Source organism: Harpia harpyja, chromosome 17, assembly GCF_026419915.1.
Source record: "Harpia harpyja isolate bHarHar1 chromosome 17, bHarHar1 primary haplotype, whole genome shotgun sequence".
Taxonomy (NCBI): domain Eukaryota; kingdom Metazoa; phylum Chordata; class Aves; order Accipitriformes; family Accipitridae; genus Harpia; species Harpia harpyja.
In genome coordinates, this window is record NC_068956.1 from 17615545 (window position 1) to 17641909 (window position 26365).

A 26365-nucleotide genomic window follows, 5' to 3' on the forward strand; every position below is an offset into this window, starting at 1 on the left:
GCAAAACACTTCAAGATTGTGTGTGGTGGGTTTTAAATTAGTCTGCCAGTGTCAGGACTGCTCATTTCATTCAGTTGGTCCAGAATAAAAATAAAAACTAGCAGATAAAAAATAGACTCTGAGTATTAAAAAAGGGGACAACTTCCTGGATTTTAAAAATGGTTATTTTCATACAGTTTCCAATGGTCAACAAACACAATGGGAAAGTGCTGGCTGAAGCAAGGGGTAAGCAGGCTTCCTCACCAACTGCTCCACTCTGCACACAATGTCCCCACAGACCTGGCTGAAAGTGGTGCAAGTGGTCACCAACCAGAGCGGTCTCATCTTCACAGTTTCTAGTACACAGGGGACCTTATGTTCACAGGATGACACAGAAGCTGACAATATGAACTTCCCCTGGTTCAAAAGGTGCTAGAGAAAATTACGGATGAGTGCTCCTGTGGCAGTTATCAGGTGCCACATCCCGGATGCCACTGCAAGAGGATGCGCTTTCATCCTGCGAGAGCTAAAAGCTGGGAGGGTACATTACAGAAAAGAACACCGCAGGCTTAAACTTTTTCTTATATTTTTCATTAAGCATTGTCTGTTGGTCACTGTGAGAGTCAGCATGCTGGACCAGATGGACTTTTGATTTCATCATACGTGGCAAATACACAGCTGAGTGACTGAAAGGAAATATTTGACCTAGAGATGGCGCTTCCTCATACCATGGAAGAAGGACTAGATGAATAACTCCGCAGTTAAACAAAACAATGGAAAGGGACAGGGGAAATTTCCACTGGCTTCCACTGAATCAGCCTACATTTTAAAATGAACAGTTGTTTATTACTCACCATTTTTAAAAATCTGGCCATTTACTACATGTCTGTTATACACTTCAGAATCTAACTTTCCAGATACAGGTTTTTTTTAATCTTGGCTCTGGACTGGTTTATTTTTATTTATTTTGCATTTACCTAAATCAGTACACTGGGACAAATTCCTGCTGGTGCAGTCTAGCTTATCTACCACAAACCTCTCCTCCCCACTGACAACAGATAAGGTGTTGGCTCAGACAGCCTGCACAATCAGTAGAGCTATAAAAAGCTGACACTACCATTTTGCTGGACATTTTATCATTACAGAGTTGGTGTTTCTTGAAAATCTGAATTTTATGTGGTATTTGGAACTTCCTGCAATATAAAATTTTCAGAGGATTCTTTTTGTCAAACCCAATGTTTCAAATCTTAAATGGTGTTTTATAATTTATAACGTGAAACTTTTTCCTAATAAAAATAATTTTATATCTAAAATTATTGAACAAAACATTTTAACACAATAAAAGTAAATTATTTTCCAGAACACATTTTGCCGAACTCCTGGGGAAGTTGTGATTTTAATAAAATGGCATATTCAAAGAGATTCATTCCACCAGAAAAATTCTGGCCAGCTTCAGTAATGCAGTTTAAGGTGCCAGCTTTATTTGTAGACAAGTTCTCTAAATTAAAGCGTTTGCAGGCCTAACAGGAAGTCAAAGGCCAGTGAGTATCCCTATAAAAACTGATTTATTTCAAAGGTGGAAAAGGGCTGTTAGTCTGAGCAGGAGAGCAGTAGTACAAGGAAAATACAGCTGCACAGTATCTGGCAGGGAAGCAACTAATTTCTTTCATGACTCACTTTCAACTTTTTTGCCAACTGCATGCCAAGTCACAGTTTCAGAAAGGCACCCACAAACCAGTGCTGGCAGGGCTTATCCTGTCAATCTGTGCACCAAGAGGACTGGGTGTGGATCAAGGCCCCAGGGACACAGTGGGTCCCTGCGAGGGCAGCCCCGCCTCCTCTCGATCTGCCCAGCAGTGATGGCACAGGAGTGGCACATGAGGAGGACATTAGCCAGGAGAGGAAAACCAGGAGGGTCAGTCTTTGTCTTCCCATTCAGCCAAAAAGTGAAGCAGCTCCAGCCATGTCACTGTACTGTCAAGGAGGCAAGTATTTACATCATGTCACAGATGGCCTTGTTCATTAGTATAGTCAGAAAATGACTGCACTCAGGAAGTACCCATCAGGAGCTTCCAGCCCGTCTGGTCAAGAAATGGTGGGAGGGCAGCCCACCTGCACTTATGCTACATGCACAACATACTACTAGGTTATCATCAGCTTCATTTTGTCTTGTTCTCTGCAAAAAAAGAAAAAGTGGAAAATTCCTATGATGCACTTTCAATGAAAAGTTGAAATTTGGCCTTGGTGGCAACTAAAAGAAAGATTTGTGCAAGGTCTCACCATTAAGGTGAGGGGGAAGTTATCAGGCTGCTCGAGAAAGGCAAAAAGTCATTGAGGCAGCAGAATCAGGTAATATTCACTGGGGAGACTGTGAAAACAAACAGCATATACAAAGAGACATGGTAAAAGATGATCTGCCTTAAAAACAAGTGACTCGCAGAGATGAGGAATTGACTTCTATTGGAAAAGTATGAAAGGGGAAGTACTACAGAAGCTCAGATGGGAGACAGCAATGTTAATACCACACGTCTAAGTGCAGTGCTCACAAGTGAAACATTCAGTCATGTGAACACACTTTCTGCACAGGTGAGAGTCAGGGAGAGACTTGTGTGCAAACACCGCACCTGCTTTGCGCAAACACCTGGACGTGCTGCCAGGGAGGGAGCGGTGGTGCTTCCCAGATGGTCACTTGGCCAGGAGGACCCACCACCAAGGCCTGTGGGGTGCCTAGAGGAAGGCAGCTCCCATCCCCCTGTGTGGCAGTGCACAACCATCAGTTCTCTTGCATGCCAGCACCTTCGTGGAAAGGAAACCTCAGTGGATGGGCTTGACAGGGGGTTCAGAACACTTCAGCAGACAAGTTCAGACCCAGTCTTCCCAATTCAAATTGTATCTTGTTCCATATGTGACTCCACTAACTTTCATTAAAGAGCTGTACTCTTGCGGCATACAGCTGTATTAACCATGTGTGAAGCTATGAACGATCAATCCCAAATGGTTAATTGCCACAATAAATGTATTTTTGATTGTTGCAATAAATAATTGCTCCCAGAGAGAAAGGTGTAGAATGAGTTTTCTTACAGAGGTGAAACAGCAATATTTGTGATCTTATTATTTAGGGATAACACCCAAAATTTGGAAAAATCTGATTGCATGCAAGTGAGGGTCTCCAGTTAAACACAAAAAAACCCTGAATAAAAATTAGTGTGAAATGTGACAAACAACAGAATGTTTGTACAATAAGTAGAGCAACAGGGCCCTAATACTCCCTTCAGCATCTGGGTAGTACCATACTATAAACAACAAACAGTAACAAGAATTTAGCTGCATGGGAAAACTAGAAACCTCAGAGGCCTATCACATTCAGCTTTTATACGTCTAAAGAGCTGTATGTATACTAGGAAACCTGATCTAAAGACAGTCATAATTGTTCATATAGACAATTTTGAATGTGCAGAATAATCAAGAAAAAACCCAAAGCATCAGTGTGGATAACTTGGTCTCTGCAGAAAATAAAGTGGAAGGACAGGAGGGAGGGAAGAAAGGATGGAAGTAAATCATCACATCCTGTCTTATTATGGATTGGTTTGTACAATTTGGTTCTTATTCTCCACAGACTTACAAGTGTGTTTAGTTGCAAACTCATTATAAGTTCAGGTAAAGTCAGTGAGACTGCTGACCTAATAAATTTATACAATTGCTTACTATTTTGAGGAATAAATGCTTGCATTGTCCACACGTGTCCATTGTATAATGGAGACTGAAATTTCAGCCAAGCAAACATCAAAACATTAGAGTTATGACCCAGGAGTATGGATTGTGTTGAAAATTGGAATTAAAGTCCATGTTCTTCGGGTAGGGAGTTCTTTTTCCTGTTTCATCCCTACAACAATGGGATCCTGTAAATGCTCAGAGCTCCAAGGAACAGCTGGTGACATATCAAATTAACAAAACTTTGCTGAGATATTGATGCACTGATGCATGAGGCTGTGCTTCTGCAAAGGTGTACATACATCTCCGCAGGAAGTGCTACCTATCGCTCAGACCTCATAGGCCTTACATCAGAAATTTAGGATAGTGTTATAGAACCAAGTCATTTATTCCAGTGGTTCAAATCCCAGTAAATCGAAGCACACAAATGAGCCTTTGCATAAATGGGACAAGCACTAAGCACCCTGAAAGCCAGGACAGGTGTTTTTATTAATTTGCTTCTTGGTGCTGAGTTAGGGAAAGATCATGATTTGTGACATACTTTCATCTGAACACAGAGCTGGTATCAGGACTAAATGAAAACTGTTTTGTTATTTTGTATTTCTCACTGCAAGCCTGAAAAAAGATCTGATTTTTGTATTGAAATGAAGATAAAAGTTCTTTGAAGAGAGGCTGAAAGGTCCTCTGCTCATCACAAAGCCTTTTAAAACATTTTTTATTTCCTGAGGAACCACTGAGACATCTGAACAGCTTCAAAACTACTGCAGAGTTGTCTGGGTTGCATCCCTTCAACTGTCATTTAAAGTAACCAAGTCTGAAACGTGTTGAGGTTACTGCAGAGTCAGAATTTTCTAAAAAAAGATAAATAGCTATAAGTGGGATGCAATTCCAGTCTGAACTGAATAGAGGTGTGTGGCAGAGAAATAGGAAAATACCTAAGTAAGTCAGTTACTGCCAACTTTTAAGCAGGGTCATGCTTACAACCACTGATCTACCTGCCCAATATTCAACTTCTAAACAAGTGTTGGCAAATTGAAAAGAATTCCAAAATGAGCTACATGAGTGACATGAGCTCTGGGAAAATAATACAGCATGCAGTTCCCAAGGCTCAGTCTATTTTTTTTTATCCAGGAGATATTAAGGACTCGAGCATGACATAACAGTATTGCCATGTCACTCCTCTCAAAATCTATGTAAGCAAGACAACCACAACCTCTGAATCTATGCAACCTTTCATTTTGGAAAAAAAGGGAATACCTAGCAAAATGCATCATACCCTCAGCTTCGTTTAACTACTCACAAAGTTTCGTTTAACTACTCACAAACAGAAACTTTCTGAAAGTGCTTATAAAACAAGTGAGTCAGAAGAAAATACCTCTTCAGCTAAATTGACGTACTCAAATTAATCCCCATGCCTGTAGCACAACATTTACGTCAGGTCCCCTGCACCTCACCATCACCCTTTTCTCTCTCATTTACATCTTACTGTCCAAGACACAATTTTTCTCCTAACTGCTGACAGACAAGGGATTTCCTTTACTGCCATTCCCTTTTACGTGCTTCTCAAGAAAATCTGAATTGCTACTATGGCACTAGTGCTGACACTTGCTGTCCAGCATCTGACTCTACACATGACCTCAAGACAGAGAGGGTCAGTCTCCCGAGTGGTAGCTGGGCACACCATTGACTCATTACCCACCTGTAATGACACATGGTACAAACTACAGCAGTGACGCAAGGATGCACTCAGAGCTGTACAGCTTGACGGTACAGAACAAGCTTTTGACATCAGAGTTGCTTCCCAAACTGGCTGCTAAAACCTGCCTCCAGCAAGGTCCACTCCCTGCCACCTCTCCTGTGAGCAAGCCACAAGTGTATGAAACCTGCCCAGGTAAGAGAATGTTTTGTTTAACTTGTAATTAGATAGGGAAAAAAGTTTTAAAAGCTCCCCCCCACCCCAAAACCTTCTTCCTCTTCAGAGTGATTTACAGCAGCTTCATGAAGAACAGAAGATAGTTGAAGGGCTGTGACTCTGTCCCAGGGCAGGGGAAGGTGCCTGACAGGGATGGGCAGGCTCTGAGGGAGAAAGGAGCACAGCACAAGCCTCTTTCAAAGGAGAAACGATTGTGCTGAAAGGTAGCTCAGAGCCAAAACATCCATACTTTTCATACATTTCCTTTCATAACTAAAAGCTAGGATGACTTTGAGGACAGATTCTGAAAAATAAACTCCTTTTTGGTTTTAAATAGGTTGAATTACATCAATTCATACAAAATGAACACACGTTTGCCTCTCTTGGGGGAACGTGTTGTTTCCAGGGGAAAATGCAGCAGAAACTTGTTTATTGGTGCCAAAGAGCAGTGCCAAAGGGGAGCTGGAAACATTGCTGCTGTCAGAAGTGGCTATATTTTGAAAAACCTGAGAACTTGATGTGCAGTTACCACAGGAGTCTTTCTGAAACTGGCCCACTGTAGGTTAGCAAAACAGAGGTGGAGTTTCTCAAGCCATATCCAAACCACCTAAACTGCAAATGTGGCACCCATAGGCAGAACTTAGGTGACTAAGTATCCAGTGTGATTGAGATTGACTGTTCGTGGGTGCTATCTCTTAAAACCCCTGAAAATCAATAATTCCTTTACTAAGGGCAGCAGTATTTCCAAGGCACCCACACACAGGCTTTTGATGTAAGCATTAAGTACAAGTGCTTTGGTGCATAAAGCTGAAATCCAACATCACATCAAAAAGCTTTCCTATAATTCAACAATATGCAATGAGACAAACTCCATTCAACCTTTGGAGAGGTCCACTCCAGAAAACATGTTCTCACCTAACTTACCTTGGATGCACTGAACTCAACATAGGGCTACTAGTTAAGGTAGCTCTCTTCTAAAACACTGAGAAAAGAGGCAGTGTAGGAGGACAAGTGCCTATTTAAATGACTGGAAAGCATTAAAACTGGCATAAGTGATACTTGGTACCACTTATAGCTCTGGTTTCCTTGAGTGCAGGGTGAAAGATAAGAAGAAACACAGAGGAAAGAAGCATTTCCAAATAGGGAAGTAGGATATAATAAAGTGGCAGTGTGAACCCTGCAGTGAGAGTCTTTCAGAAAACATACTGAAAGCTATTCCCTAGTAAATGGCTTAATAACTATTATTACTGTCATAATATAGCTGGAATGAAATTAAGGATTAGATATGGGCATTTTGTAAAATTCCTCACCCTTTTGATTTAAGCTGCACTATTCAACTCCACAGCACAGAATTTTCTGAATGGCAATGTCACGATTTGCTACAACATCACAGGTAAAGCTTATAAATAATTTAGGAGAATATTCACTTGGCTGGGGAATACCACTTAGCCCCTGTTTACAAGGCATAAGTGAGCTTTCCAGAGTACACAGGACTTGAGCTGCTTCTCTCTGAATAAATAATCCTCTCCCATCACACACATATACACACATCCCCTTCCAAATTAATGTTCTTACCTTATCTTTATTTTCAGAGCCAGAATCCTCAAGTTTGGTGCGAATGACAAAGGGAGTAGATAACCTCAGGAGAACCCGTTCAAATGTGGCACTGATTTTAGGAGAAACTATCTCGAAGCAGTCTTGGAATTTCAGAGTTTTATGAGTGTCACATCTGAGCTGCTTTCTAAGACCTTCTCCAAGCTGGAGAACCAGCATGTTTGGATCAAACATCAGATGAAAGGGGAAAGCTCTGCAGAAGGTGCTGATGCTAATCCTCAGGTCTAAGGGGGACTGGGAAGTTCCATGTGGAAGTGCTTTTGTGATATTTGCATTTTCATGTTCTTTGATAAGGAAAGTCAGACAACTGCAGTTACCTGGGTTCGTCCCCTCTGAACACAAGTTATCATTAGTGACCTGTTCTACTTCCACTTCTAAGCGGTAAATCTTCTTTGCTGCTGCCTTTATCATTCCCATCATTGCAAATCCCACAATCTGATGTGGGTGAAAGTAATGAAGCATGAGATTGCCTTCAGGGAGCTCTTTGCATAGGAAAGAAGGGGATTCCAGGGTGGCCTGTCTTCCAAATGAAGTTCTAATGTGCTCCAGCAAAGCATCAAAGCCATTGAAGAAGTCTTGAAGGGTCCCACCTACAGCTCGAAGAACTCTTTCATTCTCATCAAAGCAGATATTGAAGAATTCCTCCCCAAACTTTTCTTGCATTTCCTCAAACTTCAAACCTATAGGACAATGAGACACTGATATCAACAACATAATATGCTACTGTGTCACATTTCCCCTTTGTTCTCTACTTGTCCAGTATTTTTCCAAGTCAGTGAGAGTGGCTTTTTCACTGGATACCTACCCATAGGACTTCTGTTTTCTCTGGTGGTTGGGAATAACCCTAGAAGCCATTTTTGCCTGTCACCTTAAGTCCTCATGCTTTCAGTTTGCTGTCACAGCCAGCTACTTGTGGGATTTACACTTGCGTGTCTCCTTTTTCCTTCTGGAAGCCAGGATACATTATAATTTCCCTGAGTTTTGCATGTCACATGCAGTCTGCTGTGTGAATGCACCCAGCCACAGGTGCATCCCTTCCATTGTTGACCTCGGTACTAATGAGGTTTCTGCTTTTATAACCCCTTTGTTCACTGCCTCTATGAGCTCTTACCAGCTTGAAGAATAAGCTACTGGGACTCAAAGTCAGGCCTTTGGCTTTCAATAAGCAATGTAAAGCCCTGCACTCAGATGACACTTTAGTAGCTGGGAGAAGGGAGTTGTGGGTTTTGGGGTTTTTTTCAGACAAAATACTTTTCTCATTATAGCTATTGGGCACTGCCAGAAAATACAAAGGAATAATTATGTCTTTTTTGTTGCCTGCAAAGGAGAGCAAAGCCTTTCCAGTTTAGGCTTCTACACTTACCCATCTTTAAAAAAAACCCTGCCTCTTAGAGCGATCTAAACTGCTAGTAGATGGGAGAGCTCTGTGACATCTCACAATGTCAATTCAAGTCTCCATCACAGAAATTCAAAAAGTTTTGATTTACAGAGGTGATAAGGCTGGTATTGCTGAAGAGATGAAAAAATAACAGTGATGGAAGCCCTTGGATACAAATGTGTATCATCAAATCCTACTCCAGTTTGTTATTTACCATTTTAAGGATAACCTAAAAAAAGTAATTTTGAGATGGTTATTAAACATTTTCTTCTGTCTTATTTTAGGGAAGACATGCTCTGTTAAGTTTCATCTGTATATAATCCCTGTATCACTTAGTCGAGTTACAAAATTAATCAGATATGTTTGTATTGTTCTAAGTTGTAACAGAAGAAAAAGAAGTATGAATCAGCTCTATGTGAATTACAAATATCCAGCAAGAGTTTTCAAAGGAAATTAATATAGGAATTAACAGAGTAGTTCCTTCAATGTATTGAAATCAAATCAAATCAAATCACATTTCAGTCAACTAGCCCAATACCTTAAAATCTGTCTTTCATTCTAACAGAAATGAAGGGCAGTTATGTATTTCCTAAGGGCCCAACAGGCCCTTTATTTTAATGTGTATTCAGAATGCTTTATAACATTGGTAAGATCCCAGTGGATCACTGAACTTCTCATTGTTTGTTTAGATTGCCTGTAGGCTTTTAAATTTGGAACAACAGTGTGATAAGTGACTTCCATGCCCAAGAGGTATAACAGGGCACAGAAGAAGTCATGCATCTGTTGTTTGTGGACAATAACCTTTGATCATCTCAAGGCAGTGTCTGAACTGCCTATGTGCACAGGCATAGTTATAACAATCAATATTGACAAGTGATCTGAGCATTCCACAGCTTTCCAAACTATCTATCTGCAACAATAGTTTTGTTTGGACCTTCAATATGATTAATAGCAGGATAAAATGCATAAAATTACGTATATAAACAGGACAACATGACAACATGACAAAGCACATTTTATAAAAGAAGTAACAATAATAATTTGGGAAAGTTCATTCAAATGCCATTACTCATAATCAAATTTGGTCACTAAACTAGGTTATTACAAAAATATTCCCAGGATCTTTTATGACCACAGATGGTCAGATCTGCGCCTAAGCCAAAAGAAAGTACCTCTGGTACACAATGCCCCCTAATATCCTGACTCAGAGGACAGTGTGCCAATTCCTGACTCATTACCACTACATCTGCATAACATAGTATTGTAATATCTTCCATAAAAATACTCACTATAACCCAAAAAGAATTAAATTCTAACCTATACCAATAACATTGTCATAATTGGATTAATAGCAAGGAGCTAAGAAATGATCATATTCATATTTGTACACAAACACATATGCATACTTTTAAATCTCATTGTTCTGTAGAGCGAACTGTGAGTAGCTTTAGAAGTCTGTCTGTAAAAGTGAGCACTCTAGCAGGGGCACCCAAGACTGTAAGATTGTAGAGGCCCTGAAAGCGGGAGAACAGGACAGCATCAGAAACCCCATGACTATTCATACAAATGACCAAATACTGTTACAGAACTATGTAACATCCCACAAAGCTGCCCAAAACAATAGCATAGGTGAGCTGTCTTTAAAGTGTATTATAAAATTACAGTAAAGGTCAGTTGCCCTGGCACCACTAACTGAAAATAGGGTATGCAGAATTGATCACTCGTGTACTTTACTGCTATATGTCTAAGCCTCGTCTCATTATCATTAACAGGAGTTGTATCTTAGTATTTGGCCTAAGGCTTTGCTGATTGTCTTAGACTGGTCTTGTCATTCACCCTGGAGGACTGGCTGTTCAATCTGGATGCAACATACTGACTCCAAGCAATACGAATTATACTATGAAATTCAGGTCAACAACCTGGCTCGGGGACATGCCACTACTTTTAAAAACATTTTAGCTTTGAATTGAGTTACACACAGTACCAGCAGAAAATTAGATTAGCTCAGAAAAGCAAAATGGATATGCCCAAGCTCGACCAAACTGCTGGTCTGTCTTAGTCAGGAATTTTCTCTGCAATAATAGACAGTATGAGATACTGAGAAAATTAAACAAAAAGTCAGACCATCTTCTAAAACAACAAAGTATAATGTACATATCAGGGAAGCTTCTTCCTAAGCCTCACCAATAAAACGTCAGTTTTTGCTTAAAGTACGATGTTTTTTCTTTAAATCAAAAGTCTTTATTTAAACTCCTATTATACAAACACACACAAACTATTTTTTTCCATATTTCTACAAAGCTCTTGGCTTCAGTGATGTGCTTGTATGAAGCTGCACAAAATACTTAACCTGTATTTTTACTGACTTATTCCTGCCTCTCCTGTTGAAACAAATGATGAACAGAAGCAAACACTTACCTAACATTAACTCTGTATAAATTTCATCATAACCTTTTCATTTACTACTTGTATAAATGATCCCAATCTTTTGAATATATTCTGTGGAGTTTCTCCCTACCCCCTTCTCTATACTTATATCTGTTTAGCTTTCAAGAGACAGTAGAAATGACCATCATCATCACAAGGAGAGAAAATATCAGACTGTATCAGATTGCTATTCAGCTGCTCTGAAATCTTGTCTCAGGAGTGATTGGTATCAGATGCTATAGAAAAACTGTAAAATCTGATGGAAAATTGTGAAAAAAATACAGTTTTGAGGAAGCTCCTCCCTAACTGTTACAGTAAATGTTTGGCTTATTCACTGAAATGGATGGAAGTACCAGATTGGGAGATAGTTTTATTACATATAGAAAAACCTGCTTGTTAAAAAAATTCCCAGAACTCCTTGTCTCTATAGTGCATACTTTACTACATTTGGAGGCTTCCACAGGCTAATTATTATCCTTAAAAATTACATTCAGTATGATTTCCAATTCCAACATATTCAGTATTTCCTTTGTTTTTTCTTTTATTTTGAGAAAAGACAAATAAAATCTTCAAAATAATCTTCTTTATAACCTTCAGGTTATACATCTGCAGAAACAGTCCAATGTTTTCAAACTCATCTTACATTAAACTCTTTCTCTGCATCTTCATTTTGTTTTCATTTTGATTTTGTAGTTGAATAATTCAAATTGAAGATGGCACTGAAAATGTGAGTCAACTTCTGTTTATCATAATCAATTATTTGCTATTCCTTTCTGAAAAGCTGGCATTTCCATTCTTTCTTTTTCACTATGGACCTTTAATTAAAATTTTCATTCAGCTGCTCAGAAGAAAAAAAAAATATTTGAGATCTGTATGCATGCCCATCACTTCCAAATGCAGAGGCCACTGCACTCCCATATCGCCTTATGCATGACTGACAACCATAGACAGGGCTTCCTAATGGGCACTAGCTTGCAATAAGTAAGTAGGAAAAAGTCTTCCTTAGTTTCACCAAGACACTTCACTAAATGGTAATGATACAAAATAAACCAAAATTCATCCCAACACTCTCTGCTGTTGCCCAAGTCATCTGTTATTTAGAGATAGAATCATAGAATCATAGAATCATTTCGGTTGGAAAAGACCTTCAAGATCATCAAGTCCAACCATTAACCGTGCCCCCTAAACCATGCCCTGGAGTACCCTATCCACTCACTTTTTGAATACCTCCAGGGATGGTGACTCAACCACTTCCCTGGGCAGCCCATTCCAATGTTTGACAACCCTCTCAGTAAAAAAATTTTTCCTAATATCTAACCTAAATCTCCCTTGCCTCAACTTGAGGCCATTTCCTCTTGTCCTATCTCCAGCCACCTGACAGAAGAGACCAACACCCTCCTCACTACAACCCCCTTTCAGGTAGTTGTAGAGAGCGATAAGGTCTCCCCTCAGCCTCCTCTTTTCTAGACTGAACAACCCCAGATCCCTCAGCCGCTCCTCATAAGACTTGTGCTCAAGGCCCCTCACCAACTTGGTTGCCCTTCTCTGGACATGCTCCAGCACCTCAATATCTTTCCTGTAGTGAGGGGCCCAAAACTGAACACAGGACTCGAGGTGCGGCCTCACCAGTGCCGAGTACAGGGGAACAATCACCTCCCTGCTCCTGCTGGCCACACTGTTCCTGATACAGGGCAGGATGCGATTGGCCTTCTTGGCCACCTGGGCACACTGCTGGCTCATATTCAGCCGGCTGTCAACCAGCACGCCCAGGTCTTTCTCTGCCGGGCAGCTTTCCAGCCACTCTTCCCCAAGCCTGTAGCGCTGCATGGGGTTGCCGTGACCGAAGTGCAGGACCCGGCACTTGGCCGTGTTAAACTTCATACAATTGGCCTCAGCCCATCGATCCAGCCTGTCCAGATCTCTTTGTAGAGCCTCCCTACTCTCAAGCAGATCGACCCTGCCTCCCAACTTGGTGTCATCTGCAAACTTGCTGAGGGTGCACTCAATCCCCTCATCCAAATCATCAATAAAGATATTAAACAGAACAGGGCCCAACACCGAGCCCTGGGGAACACCACTCGTGACCCGCCGCCAGCTGGATTTCACCCCATTCACCACGACCCTCTGGGCTCGGCCATCCAGCCAGTTTTTCACCCAGTGAATAGTGCACTTATCCAGGCCACAAGACGCCAGCTTCTCAAGGAGTATGCCATGAGAGACAGATGCTGATATTTACCAACCTTCTACTAGTACACTGAATGAAATTCTAAAAATTCATCAGTCTCAATTTGCTTTCCTCCTGGAAAGTGATCTACTGTGTTCCTATCACTTAATCCACTTCTTTGAGAAGACAAATCACATGTCTTAACTCCAATACAGTTTTTTTTCCCTCAGTAGTTTCTTCTTGTTTCTTTTTCTTACAATGTCATTTTTATTCTAGCCCATACTGGAGAGGAATTAAATATGCACATTGTAGAAGGGAATTGAGGCAAAGCAACCGTAGAATGAAAATATTGCTATGGGCCTCCACTAGAAAGCGTTTTGGGATCTATGACAACAGTACTATATAAGATCTATTATTATCCTTCGAAAATGTGTCTCAAAGACATTTAGAGAAGACATCCTATACTTGTGAGCCAGATCCAAAATTACCAAAGTCTTTAAGCATAGGCTCAAAGTACAAATTAAGTATTTCACTGAACTGGAGCAGAAACAGATGACTTCATCCTGTAATAACACACTAGTAAAAGGTCTTTCTTCATTTTCTTTTCAGCAATTCCTGTAAACTGCGAACCCACTACAAAACATCAAGGAACTAATACAGTATTTCTAAGTATTTTGTATATTACTAAGTGGAGAAATTAGATAGGAATCTGTTCCCATAAAGAAAATCACAAATCATAGGCTCTTCAGAAACAAACAGAAGATGAATGATGTGATAAAAATGTCAAAGAAGTAATCCATTAACTTCCAGAGCAGTTACAAGCCATCCAGTTCTTCCTTAAAGTAAATCATGGTTACAATGGTTGCAGAGTGGCCAGCATCTGATTCCTGTGGCATAGAAAAATACCTTTTTTTTATGGGAGACCCATTAAGAACTTGTAGATGTCAAACATTAAGGGAATGGCACAATTCAATATGCAATTCCAGAACTCATACTGTGGATGGAAGCAGGATTTGCCACTTTCAATTATAGCAAATATCTCTTAAATGTGTTTGGATTATCAGAATTTTGGCGTAAGATCTTTTCCTTAAAAAGCCTTTTGGACAGAAAGCCAGGTGGCAGTTCAGAATTCCAAAGCATAATTTAAGATGGTAGGGAAAGCATCGTTTATTCCTTCAATAAAAAAGGTTTTGATGTGTACAGGCTAATGCTCAAGGTACATTAGATGAATCATTTGGCTTGTAAGTGAGCCTAGTACCAGTATGTAATTACTGTATAAAGGACTTTGATCTTACTTCATTATGATGATGAACTTTTATCATCCTGGGAATCCAGATGATAGTATTTTTATATTACCCTTTTTAGTGGTTTTTATATAAATACAATAACATCATTTTATGCCTTTATACATGGTTTTGACACAACTGTAAAATTTGTACTACACTTCTCTTACAGTGCCATACAGGGCCTGCATATCTTTCAAGATTTCATAAAATAAAAATGACAATTATTGTTAAAAAGAATTCCTCACACTTGTTCACCTATAGTATTTACTTTATTCAATTTTAATGAGGTGTGTTCTTTCTTTGTTTAAGTAAGTGAGGGTCTATCACAAAAGATGCTTAGAAATATCGTTGTAATTACCACCTCTTGGTGAGGACCTGATCACCTGTGCTCAGCATACATGTGAAAGATTCTCCTCCAAACTGCTGACTCAGATGAGATCTTAAAAACAGGCAACGTTCTTTTTTTTTTCCCCATATAGCGCTTCCAGTAGCAGCCAATTCTTCAGGCAAAGCCAAGCTGTCTGAAGCAAGGCTATCATCATTTTACGTCCCACATCACAGCTTCACAGCTTGGAAACCTCACTTCTTAGATTTGCACAGGGTTTATTAAATGAAAACTGCAATCACTAGGTTGGTGATTCCTAAAAATAAGGCAGATCCAGTTTGTTTCACGTTAACTCTAGAGATCAAACAGCAATAAGAACAGAATTTTTAAATTTGCTTTTGCATTAAATTAAGCATATATATCTTTGAATTGACATAGGGAGCAGAACTTCACTTCTTGGAAAGAATAAAATTGTAATGAAATCTAAAAACTTCTCCCATTAAATGAAAAATCATCTCTCGTAATTCCTCACATATATAAAGGGCTCAATTCAGCTGCCTGAATATAGAAATCTAATTCTACTTGAGTCTTCATAAGGCATCCAAGACACCTACAAAAGAAATAAATCTGCCAGGATATGGAACTTAAGGGAGACCTACACATTTTTGAAGGTTTGACAGAGGTCACATGAGATACCCCACAGCACCTAAAATAATGGCAAACACCTACATTTAGTCAATGAATCATGGCCAGAATGTCTTCTACTTTATTAACAGACTTCTACAAGATGTTACTGTACATCATAACCTCAAACTGCTCACTATCTACTGGTAGTTCATCTGCTTTCTAACAAGAAATAGCTCTGATTTGAGAAGAGTGGGACGTCTAAGGCCATTTGGTATAAACATTTGTCCTTTTCTAATTTAGATGTATTCATCTCAGTTTTAAAATCACATGAATTATGTGATTTTTGTTTAGATTACTTTTGTATTGCTAGTGAGCTGTAACATCTGCTAAATAATAGGAGTCCTGTGTGTATAGCTTAGACTCCCCCTGGACAGAGTTCCAAGTATTACTAAAATCCATTAGTATCACCAGTCCTCTGGGCCATGTAACATTTCCTTTTACACCATTTGTATACCAACAATTTTAATTATAAATCAGGCTGTGTATCCTAAATTAGTTGCATCCTAATGACTATCTGCAGTTCTTAGCTCAAAGGAAAAGGAAAGTGATAGTAATTTATGTACTTTCAATATATAAGCATTTACAGTTCTCAGACACCTGCCAAGCAGTCAGTGTGCCAAACCCTTGTCCATCTTTTCCAATTACATCACCTGTTATAATCTCACGGTAGACTAAGATCTGTTCTGGCATCTCCTTTTCAATGTATTTCCTGCCTTTTCAAATGTAGTATTTCTCAGCAGTGATGTGCTGTTATTATTTAATAGTTACCAGAATGATCCCAAATTTATTGCTCTTTAACTACAGAATATGGGTAAGAGCTGAGATTTTCTTAGTTTCATAAAGGAAACACAGATCTTCAACTTTGACAGATTACTTTTATAGAATTATGCCCTTTGCACTAAATGAAGGAACAGCCCTGCAAGATATATTTAGGTATGAAGTGATTTGCTCTATACAAAGCAGCCTACAGCACATATCTTCTTCAGTGGTGACAAGCAAATGTCACCTAGAGCAAGAGCTCTCTAAATCCCTACACCAACAATGGAATGCAACTCCTCCTCAGTGTCTTGGGGAGGCTGAATCCAGAAGCATGATTTATCTCCCTGACAGGATAGGGCTCTGGGCTGGGATTCCACCTATCTTATCACCAGTGGATTCAGGAATCCTTGCCACTGTGCCATATCATTCTCCAAATGGAAGATGCCCAGAAAGATATTCACTTAGAAATGACAGAGAAACAAAGTCCTTATACCACTCTCAGAAGTAAAATCAAGAGGACAAGCATTATTATTAACCTATAAGTTAAGAATGCATAACAGAAAAAATCCTTGCAATACATTTGAGTCCTCATGTGGAGCTGACTTAGCAACCATTGACGTATGCTGTGCATTTTTTAAGGAAAATGAGTAATTGTAGTAAGATTTTAGGGGCCAAATTTTTATAACAGATTAAAAAGAACTATGTTGTATAAATTAATTTCTTGAATAAAAAAAAGAGAGTGATTTCTGTATCTTAAGCAATAGAAAGTCAAATAGGTGCAATTATTTCTCCAGGCCTCCTTGCTGAAACAACTATCTGATACAAGTGCATTTGTAACTTTGGGCCGTGAGCCCAAGGTGTTGCAAGTGTTATTCATGCAGTATATGTAGCATGGTGCTGCAGTACATACAATTTAGATATTGTCTAATACATAAATAGGCTTTCAAAGACAACATTTCTTCCATGTTCTTAAAGATTGGGTATGAACACCTACTTCTGCTTTTGCAAATTTTGCACAACAGATTTTTTTATAGGTATTTATGAATTTAGGTTACTTTTCATTAGTTTTACTGTCAAAGTTATGACAGATTACAGAGTACCTCAGCAAGATGCAAAGAGGTTCCAAAGGAAATAAACAGGTAACTCCCTTTACAAAACTCCCTTTCTTTTTTTTGATTGAAGTAAGAGTGAAAAATAGTTCATGTCCACAAAGGCTACATTAATTGTGTACAGTGATTGAAAAGAGTGTTTGGAGGAGGTGAGGTGAAGGCTGTACAATTTTTATCTAGTTTGTGCATTTGGGATGTGAGAAACATCATGTGATACATCAGAAGTACACAGTGGGGTTGAAAAATGAAAACTGGGCATTTCTGTATGGCTTCGTAAAGCTCAGTAGTACAGACCTGCTTGGAATATCTGCCCAAAAGATAAGCAGGAGACACATCATGATGTCTTTATGTCCCAGAATAAACTCCTTACAGTAGGAATTACAGACTAACAAAAAAAGTTTTCATCCTTATTTTCCTGTCGCCAAAGTTTTAATTTGAAACTACCTGGAATTCTTCTGCTTTATTCTGACTAGTTGCAATTAAGTCAAAATGCACACTCTAATCTTACTTGAAATCAAATTACGGGGACAAAAGCAGTCCCAAACAAGGTTTGGCTGTCATTGCTCAAAATGCTGAATGTACAAATGGTATGAAAACATCTTTGCTTTTAGAAGGTTAAAATCTGAACAGCACTGACATATGGTTTAAAGGATTAAAAAACCCCTGTTATCTCCATTATACAGATGGGAAAATGAGGCACGGAAAGCATAAAAACTTGCCCAAGGTCAAATAAGAGATCTCTTCAGACACAATCTTTCTCCCTAACATACCTCAGTATAAATTTATAGCCACCTAATAAAGAAATGTGGTAGTCATCCACATAATATACTTCATCATAGGAATCTTACACTTATCATTATTTCTAAGATAAGTTCAAGCTAACACCACCAATCTGCTCTAGCTAAAAGCATTATCTGTATCAACAGGATAAAACATACCAGTGCTTATTCTTTGAAATGCTTTATTTCCAACTAGGAACTTTATAAAGGCTCCCTTTACAAGCTAGGATTTCTCTTCTCTTTTCCCCAACTTCCAATATATCGTCACTTGTTTTTCCTTTGGATGATAGGACTAGGGAAGTGATCGTCCCCCTGTACGGCACTGGTGAGGCTGCACCTTGAATACTGTGTTCAGGTTTGGGCCCCTCACTACAAGAAAGACAGTGAGGTGCTGGAGTGTGTCCAGAGAAGAGCAACGAAGCTGGTGAAGGGTCTAGAGCACAAGTCTTATGAGCAGTGGCTGAGGGAACTGGGGTTGTTTACTCTGGAGAAAAGGGGGCTGAGGGGAGACCTTATCGCTCTCTACAACTACCTGAAAGGAGGTTGTAGCGAGGTGGGGGTCGGTCTCTTCTCCCAAGTAGCAAGCGATAGGACGAGAGGAAAACGGCCTCAAGTTGTGCCAGGGGAGGTTTAGGTTGGATATTAGGAAAAATTTCTTCACTGAAAGTGTTGTCAAACATTGGAACAGGCTGCCCAGGGAAGTGGTTGAGTCACCATCCCTGGAGGTATTTAAAAGACATGTAGATGTGGTGTTTAGGGACATGGTTTAGTGGGACTTGGCAGTGCTAGGTTAATGGTTGGACTGGATGATCTTAAAGGTCTTTTCCAACCTAAATTATTCTATCATTCTATAATTCTATATGCTTATGAAGGACCCTGTAAAAATATGCACGCACCAATTAAAGAAAGCAGAGTCCATCGTAAAGCTGTCTGGACTGTTTTGGAAAGGATACAAAGTTAAATTAAATATTCCAGCCTTAGAAGTTGTCACTGCAAAGGAAAGCTGTGCCATTGATCTGGTACCAGGTATGATTTACAGCATGTGAGCATGATGGATGTGGCTCCCTTAATTACAGTGGATTAAAGTAGGAAGAGTTCTATTGATGTCTAGAGTTGTAGCAGGAGCAACTCAGTGAGGGGACGAGGAGAATCAGGTCCTTCCACTGCAGGAAGATGGTGTCACACTTCAGTGATGACTTGACAGGAAGCAAATTCCAGTACTCAGACATGATAAATCACATGCCTGGAGCTGAGCATACAGCTTGCAGTCAGCACTTTCCTGTGAGCAGTGTAAGCGTCGGGACCATGGTGCGAAGCATCTGCTCACAATCTTCCAAGCTTACTAATGATCTCAGCATTTGCTGTCTTCTGATGAATAATGCCAAATGACTATTTTAAAGGCAGTTAGAGGGTCAGGAGAGGTGAATCATGTTGACATTTGCTAAGGTAAGAGAGCAGGAAATTGCTTCCAAGCACCTTTAAGAAAACACTTTCTTCCAGCCCTAGACAGCAAGTCCCTGTTATCACTCATATAAATAAACTGAGAACCAGATTTGATTCAACAGTTTGTCTAGCCTCCATTACAGTCAGATTCATTCTTGTCTCCTGTCTCAGAAATGCCAATTGCTTTACCTACACATCCCAGTGGTTACATCCTTCTTGCATAGAAGCGGCTCTCACTAATCTTTATTCAACCAGAAAAATAACCATGTATGTGAGAATTAATTACACAGCCTCCGTTAATTATTTACCTGTTGTGATAGGAGCTACAATTAAAATTAAGAAGCTGGGTTTACTGCTCATTCCCTTATATTCCTGTCCCAGATAAGAAGGAAAGAAGTACTGCTTTCAAATTATCTCAGTGTTCTGCTCACACTGAATTTTTTTTTTGCTATGTACTCAAATTAATTCTTTAAAAGGTGAGCTTTTCCAAGAGTAAGTCTCTGCAAACTTATTTTCAACAAAGTCCTCTTTAATAATTCCCCAAGACAGTAACATCTAGACATTATCCCTACACTGTGATCCTGACAGTCCGATCTGCCCCTGACACACATGCCCTGTGAGGATACCACTGAAAAAGCAGGCTGCACATTACTCAGCCATGCTAAGGGACCAGGACTAACACCAATTTAAAAGCACTCTGAAGATGAAAAAGGATTCATAACTATTTCTTAGAACACATACTTTGTGTCATGGTGAAGTAAGTATTGAATGTCTAATTTGGTTTTTTACAATATTATTATGCACATGATAACATGAAAATTCTTTGCTTTGCATGAGTCCTGCCTTATCACTCATAGCACTTGTTTCTGAGAGTTAGCATTCCATTATTTTAAAATGCAAACAAAAATATGGTAACTAATACTGGATGTATTTACAGTTTAATTTGTTCTAAATTCTCTCCATGACCAAATGTGCAAAGTGCCAAGTACCATCTCTTCCCAGCAGCAGTTAAAGGCACTCAGAACCTCCCTGACAGCACCTAGCATCTTGCAGAATAAGGCACCTGACACCAAAAAAAAAGCATTTTGAATGTCATTGAAACACAGTCATCTCTCAGCTAGAACATGTTAGCTGTTTCACAGAGTGTACCAAGTCTGTTTAACAGTTTGAGATAGAACAGACAGCCATGCAATGCATGTATCTCCAAAAGGATTTTAAGTCAGCAGGATACAATGGTCCAGACCGCAACATGGGCAGAATATCACCTTACCATATTTCCCTGACATGGAAGGTAAATCACATCTGTAATTATTATACAAGGTCAGATTTCAGTGTTGTGCCTCCTGTTGAAGAAAGTCTCTCTAACTGCATAATCCCATAAAAATGTCACAGGTTTATACTCTATATTACCAGCTGAAAGGAAACTTATTATGAACCTGAATGCCATCTGTCATGCCTTCCACCCCAACATCAGCAGCCTACCAAGACTTCAAATAGAAGAGCAAAGAGGTTTTCAGCATTACAAAAAGTACAGCCCCGAGTGTTGTGAGCACTATCTAAAAGTTCAGAAGAAAAAGCTCAGTACTCAACTAGCAAAAATGTCATCATGGTATCAACAGCTGCTTTATGTTAGCTGGCCAGAATCAGCAAGGCTTTCAAACTGGGAGAGACCCCATGAGTTTCCTGGTCAGTCAGGCCAGGTTGCTCATGGCTTTACCCAGTTGGGGTTAGAAACTTCCAAGGGCAGAGACTGCAGACAGGTTGCCTCTCTGGGCAAGCTGTGTCTCTGCCTGACTGTCCTTATGGGGAAAAATACCCAGTCTGAGTATCTGCTGTTCCAACTTAGGCCTGCTGTCTCTTGCCCTCCCATGCTGCACCACTGCGAAGAGCCCACCTCTGTCTCCTCGAGGACCTCCCCATAGGCACTGGGGGCTGCTGTTAGGTCCTCTCAAAGCCATCTCTGCTCCAGGCTAAACAAGCCCAGCTCTCCCAGCCTCTCCTCACCAGGGCAGGTATACCAGCCCCCACCATCTCAGTGGCCTCAGCTGAACTCGCTCTGGTTTATCGACTTCTCCATGGTTTTGGGCTTCCAACATTGGATTCAGTAATCCAGATGTGGTCTATGAGTACTGGGTAGAGGGGGATAATGAGTCCCTTCGATCTGGCTTTCTGCTCCTATTCATACAGCCCAGGCTGCCATTGCTGTCTTTGCTGCCAAGACTCGCCACTGGCCCATGTCCCATTTGCTGGCTACCAGGACACCCAGGGCCTTTCCCACAGAGAAACGACTGCAACAACTCTCCATTTGCAAACTCCACGAAAGCAGCAGATGGCAAATGACAGTGCTCCACAGCAGATGCTAGATAGCAGTGGGCACACAGACAGCTATGACAGTTCAGCCGCTGTGCTGCAAGCAGGTGAGCTGTGGTTACTTGACCTCAGGACTGAGCCCAAATATGCATAATTCTGATAAACTCACATCGACCAACATGACCATGTTGGTATTACTTTCTTGTTAGTAGATGGCATAATTGCATACAATTAATATATGAGAACACCTCATGTCTTAGAACTTACTTAAAAAGTTATTGTCAATTGTTACAATCCTGGAAGTAGAGCTGTGTAACATCAGCTTTGCTACACTACAAATTACTACCACAAATAAATCAGGAATTACTGCTTTGAAACCGTTACCTTTAAAAGCAGTTACTACTTTTCCTCCTTACAGTTCCCTGTAAAATGCAGTTGCCCAGTCGTTAAAGCTCAATCTGTAAAGTTTACTCTAAAACAAAGAATATGATCAGTTTCATAGTGAACAGTTAAAACAACCTGAGTCAAAAATTAAGTTCTCAGTGTCAAGCTCTGCACCTTTTTTTTTGCCTTTTTTTTTTTGCCTTTTTTTTTTGCCTCTTTTTTTTTTTTTTGCCTTTTATGGTTGATTTGTATCAGCAATACAGTTCTGACTGAAAAGCAGTAAAGGTTACTAACAACTTGGGAGGGACAATAAGCTGGATAAATCATACAAATGGATGCAAATAGCCAGCTATCTAATTTTGATGCCTATTAAGACAGTTGCACTTTAGTGATGGATGACATCATCTTGACATGAAACATTTCTAAAAGTTCATTGCAGCAAGCATTCAATAAGAATGGAAGTTTCCAGAATGTTTCATGTGTCAGGTACATCCTGCTCTGTTTCTCAGGCTCTCTATCCACCAGACCCATAGATGGTAAGAATATCTGTTGTTCTGTAGGACCCCTATAAAACCACTTGACATAATTCCAAGACCAAGGCCTGCACAGATGCAAGTCCATTTGGACTCAAAGCATTTGAAACTTCCCTAATCCCTAATCACTGTGGGTATTGCACAATACACCTCCACTGACTCCACAGAAAAATCAGTCTGGATTGTCTCAAAGGCACAAAATGTATGTAAAAAGGGAGACAAATGTAGTAACAGTGCACTGATACATAGCTGCCTACATTCTAAATTTCCTTTGTTGGAGCAAAAATTCCTTGGTTCATTGTTGGTATTAGGATCATCAGTAAACTTTCCTTCCAACTAAAGGAAAAAAATTCCCTTGAAAAAATACATACCAAGTACATTAGCTGTACACTGGAGAATTCCTGAGACATCTTCAGCTTCTTCACTGCCAGTACAGTCTGTATAGGAGCATCTGTTTGATATATTGTGAAAGTTCTTCTCTGCATCCCTGTAACTACAGTAAAAAAAAGTAAAAAAAGTTATAGCATCTCCTTATACAAACACAACATCAACAAATGTCTTTCAGAAGTGGTGGTAAAGGATGCCTTTAGCTTCCCTTGTTTCCTCCTTCTTCTCCCCTCCATCACCCCCTTTCCCTTTGTGCATTATTACACACAGATGATACTGCATTAGTAGCCTGGTTATCTCAAGTATTATACAAGAATCTAGAATATTATCTGTAAGGAGAATGAAGACATAAGAAAAAAATAGTACCAAAGGGGTGAGGCATGAGGGAAGGGTATCATACATAGCTGTCTTATACATCATTCCGACTAGGGTGTTGTCTATCACAAAGTTGTACAGTAAACTCCAAGCAAGATGTTTATGAGGCAATGGTGAGTATTTATTAAGAATAATAAATCTTCCACATCATATTACATTAGCACTGCAAGTATAAAACCTAGCTTTCTCTGTGAATTAACTTCTGAAAAGATCTCAGCAGAAAGGATGTCAAGCTGCAACTCACTATGCTATCAAGAATAAACTTTTTGTTATACCCTGTTAAAGTAAAATTTAAAAGAATCCCACCACTGATGAAAGGCACAGAGCTATGGTTCAACCAGTAAGAAATCAGCTACCATCTAAATTATTCTATTTGATTTAGTTTTGCTGGATTGTTTTTCCTTAATTCAACAGAAACAGAAGAGAAGCTGAAACTATGTTTAAAACAAAGTTTTATGCAGATGATAATGAGGACAGAAGAGGGAATACAAGTGAAGAAAATATTGCAGCAGCGTGATAATGTACTTGGCAAAATATACAATCGATTTAGCTCAATGCACAGAGAACAGCTTTTCTAATGAGTATTTCATGAACAGTTTTGTTATGCTTTTATGCTTTGTTTGTACTTCATAAATCGTGAAGAGCGGTTTTAAGGATTGGACTCTTCATCTGGTTAAGGTCTGCAAAATCTCAGCACCTGGGTTGCCAGCACCTGTGGAAAAGGACTAGAAAGGATTCAGAGCTGCGCATCAGGTTACCCCCCAACAGGGAAACTGGTTCTCCACATGGAGTAAAGCATATTGGGGAGAGTGGGCTCATATTAAACAAGGGAAACCCGGAGACAGGAGCTGCTAGTGTGCTCTGCAGTGAGCTGCATGGTCTGTACAGCTTTCCAGGTCTCCAGAGATGCCAGGCCACGTGCCTGGCAGTAGGCCACGTCCTGACACACTGTCTGAGCTGACCCAGAGCCCAAAGTCACAGCCCAACCCCACCGCCATGCCAGGAGGCCAGGCTTCTTCAGCCAGTGTCACCGACTCCCTGAATGACACCACGGCCACTCCTCACCTCTGATCTTGAGGTTCAACAAGGCTGAGTGCTGGGTCCTGCACTTGGGTCACAACAACCCCATGCAATGCTACAGGCTTGGGGAAGAGTGGCTGGAAAGCTGCCCGGCAGAGAAAGACCTGGGGGTGCTGGTTGACAGCCGGCTGAATATGAGCCAGCAGTGTGCCCAGGTGGCCAAGAAGGCCAACGGCATCCTGGCTTGTATCAGAAATAGTGTGGCCAGCAGGAGCAGGGAGGTGATTGTTCCCCTGTACTTGGCACCGGTGAGGCCGCACCTTGAATACTGTGTTCAGGTTTGGGCCCCTCACTACAAGAAAGACAGTGAGGTGCTGGAGTGTGTCCAGAGAAGAGCAACGAAGCTGGTGAAGGGTCTAGAGCACAAGTCTTATGAGCAGTGGCTGAGGGAACTGGGGTTGTTTACTCTGGAGAAAAGGGGGCTGAGGGGAGACCTTATCGCTCTCTACAACTACCTGAAAGGAGGTTGTAGCGAGGTGGGGGTCGGTCTCTTCTCCCAAGTAGCAAGCGATAGGACGAGAGGAAAACGGCCTCAAGTTGTGCCAGGGGAGGTTTAGATTGGATATTAGGAAAAATTTCTTCACTGAAAGTGTTGTCAAACATTGGAACAGGCTGCCCAGGGAAGTGGTTGAGTCACCATCCCTGGAGGTATTTAAAAGACATGTAGATGTGGTGTTTAGGGACATGGTTTAGTGGGACTTGGCAGTGCTAGGTTAATGGTTGGACTGGATGATCTTAAAGGTCTTTTCCAACCTAAATTATTCTATCATTCTATGACTCTATATTGACCGGGACAGGAGATTTGACGAACATTTATGTTGTACCAGGTGTCAGTGCCCAGGCTCTCTCTGTGAGGAGAGGCCAGGGCTGCCCCATGCCAGACACAGCCAGTTCCAGCCAACTCCAATCAACCCACTGCAGGGCACAGCTGAGCCCCACAGCCAAGCGGGTGGCACCTCACGGAGAATGAATTTAAGAAAGGGCAAAACACCTCATAGAGCTGAGGCGTGAGGAAAAGAACTGAGAGAAACAGCCCTGCGAACACCAAGGTCAGTGCAGAAGGAGGGGAAGGAGGTGATCCAGGCACTGGAGCAGAGATTCCCCTGAAGCCCGTGGGGAAGACCATGGTGAGGCAGGCCCTGCAGCCCATGGAGGACCACGGTGTAGCAGATATCCACCTGCAGCCCATGGAGGACCCCCACGCTGGAGCAGGTGTATGTGCCCTGAAAGAAGCTGCAGCCTGTGGAAAGCCTGTGCCAGAGCAGGGGAACAGCATGAGAAGGATGGAGCAGCAGAGAAGAGCTGCTATGGACTGACCACAGCCCCCATGCCCCTGTGCCACTCAGGGCAGGAGGAGGTAGAGGAGTCAGGAGTGTATTTATCTCAACCCAGAAGCTTTCTTCATCCTACTTTCTCCCCCTGTCCTGTTGAGCAGAGGGAGCAAGAGAGCACAGCAGCTGTGTAGGGGTCTGGCAGCTGGCCACGGTCAACCCACCACAGTGTGTACCAACAGTAAAGATCATGGGGTGAGACAAATATAAGACATCCACTAGAGACAGATGCTACTTTAACCAACTCACACTGATGTTCAAAAAACTGAGTCAGTGTATTATAAGTCCCAGGAATTACAGGTTTTCAGAGTGTCCCAGTTTTAAACTTCGTCCATTAAAAAAAGTACAGCTAAGCCACATGTGGCCATAAATAAAAAGCCACATTGTTATTG

The 26365-nt window shown here is 40.7% G+C and overlaps 1 protein-coding gene across 1 annotated transcript in view; it reads right to left on the reverse strand.

Annotated features, from left to right (window-relative positions):
• GUCY1A2 (guanylate cyclase 1 soluble subunit alpha 2) overlaps positions 1-26365 on the reverse strand; it is a 165329-nt gene that overhangs the window by 121438 nt on the left and 17526 nt on the right. The window contains exons 3-4 of the mRNA XM_052812664.1: positions 23172-23293; positions 7178-7896 (exon numbers count right to left, since the gene is read on the reverse strand). Coding sequence (XP_052668624.1) covers positions 7178-7896; positions 23172-23293 — 841 coding nt within the window. The remainder of the gene's footprint in view (positions 1-7177; positions 7897-23171; positions 23294-26365) is intronic.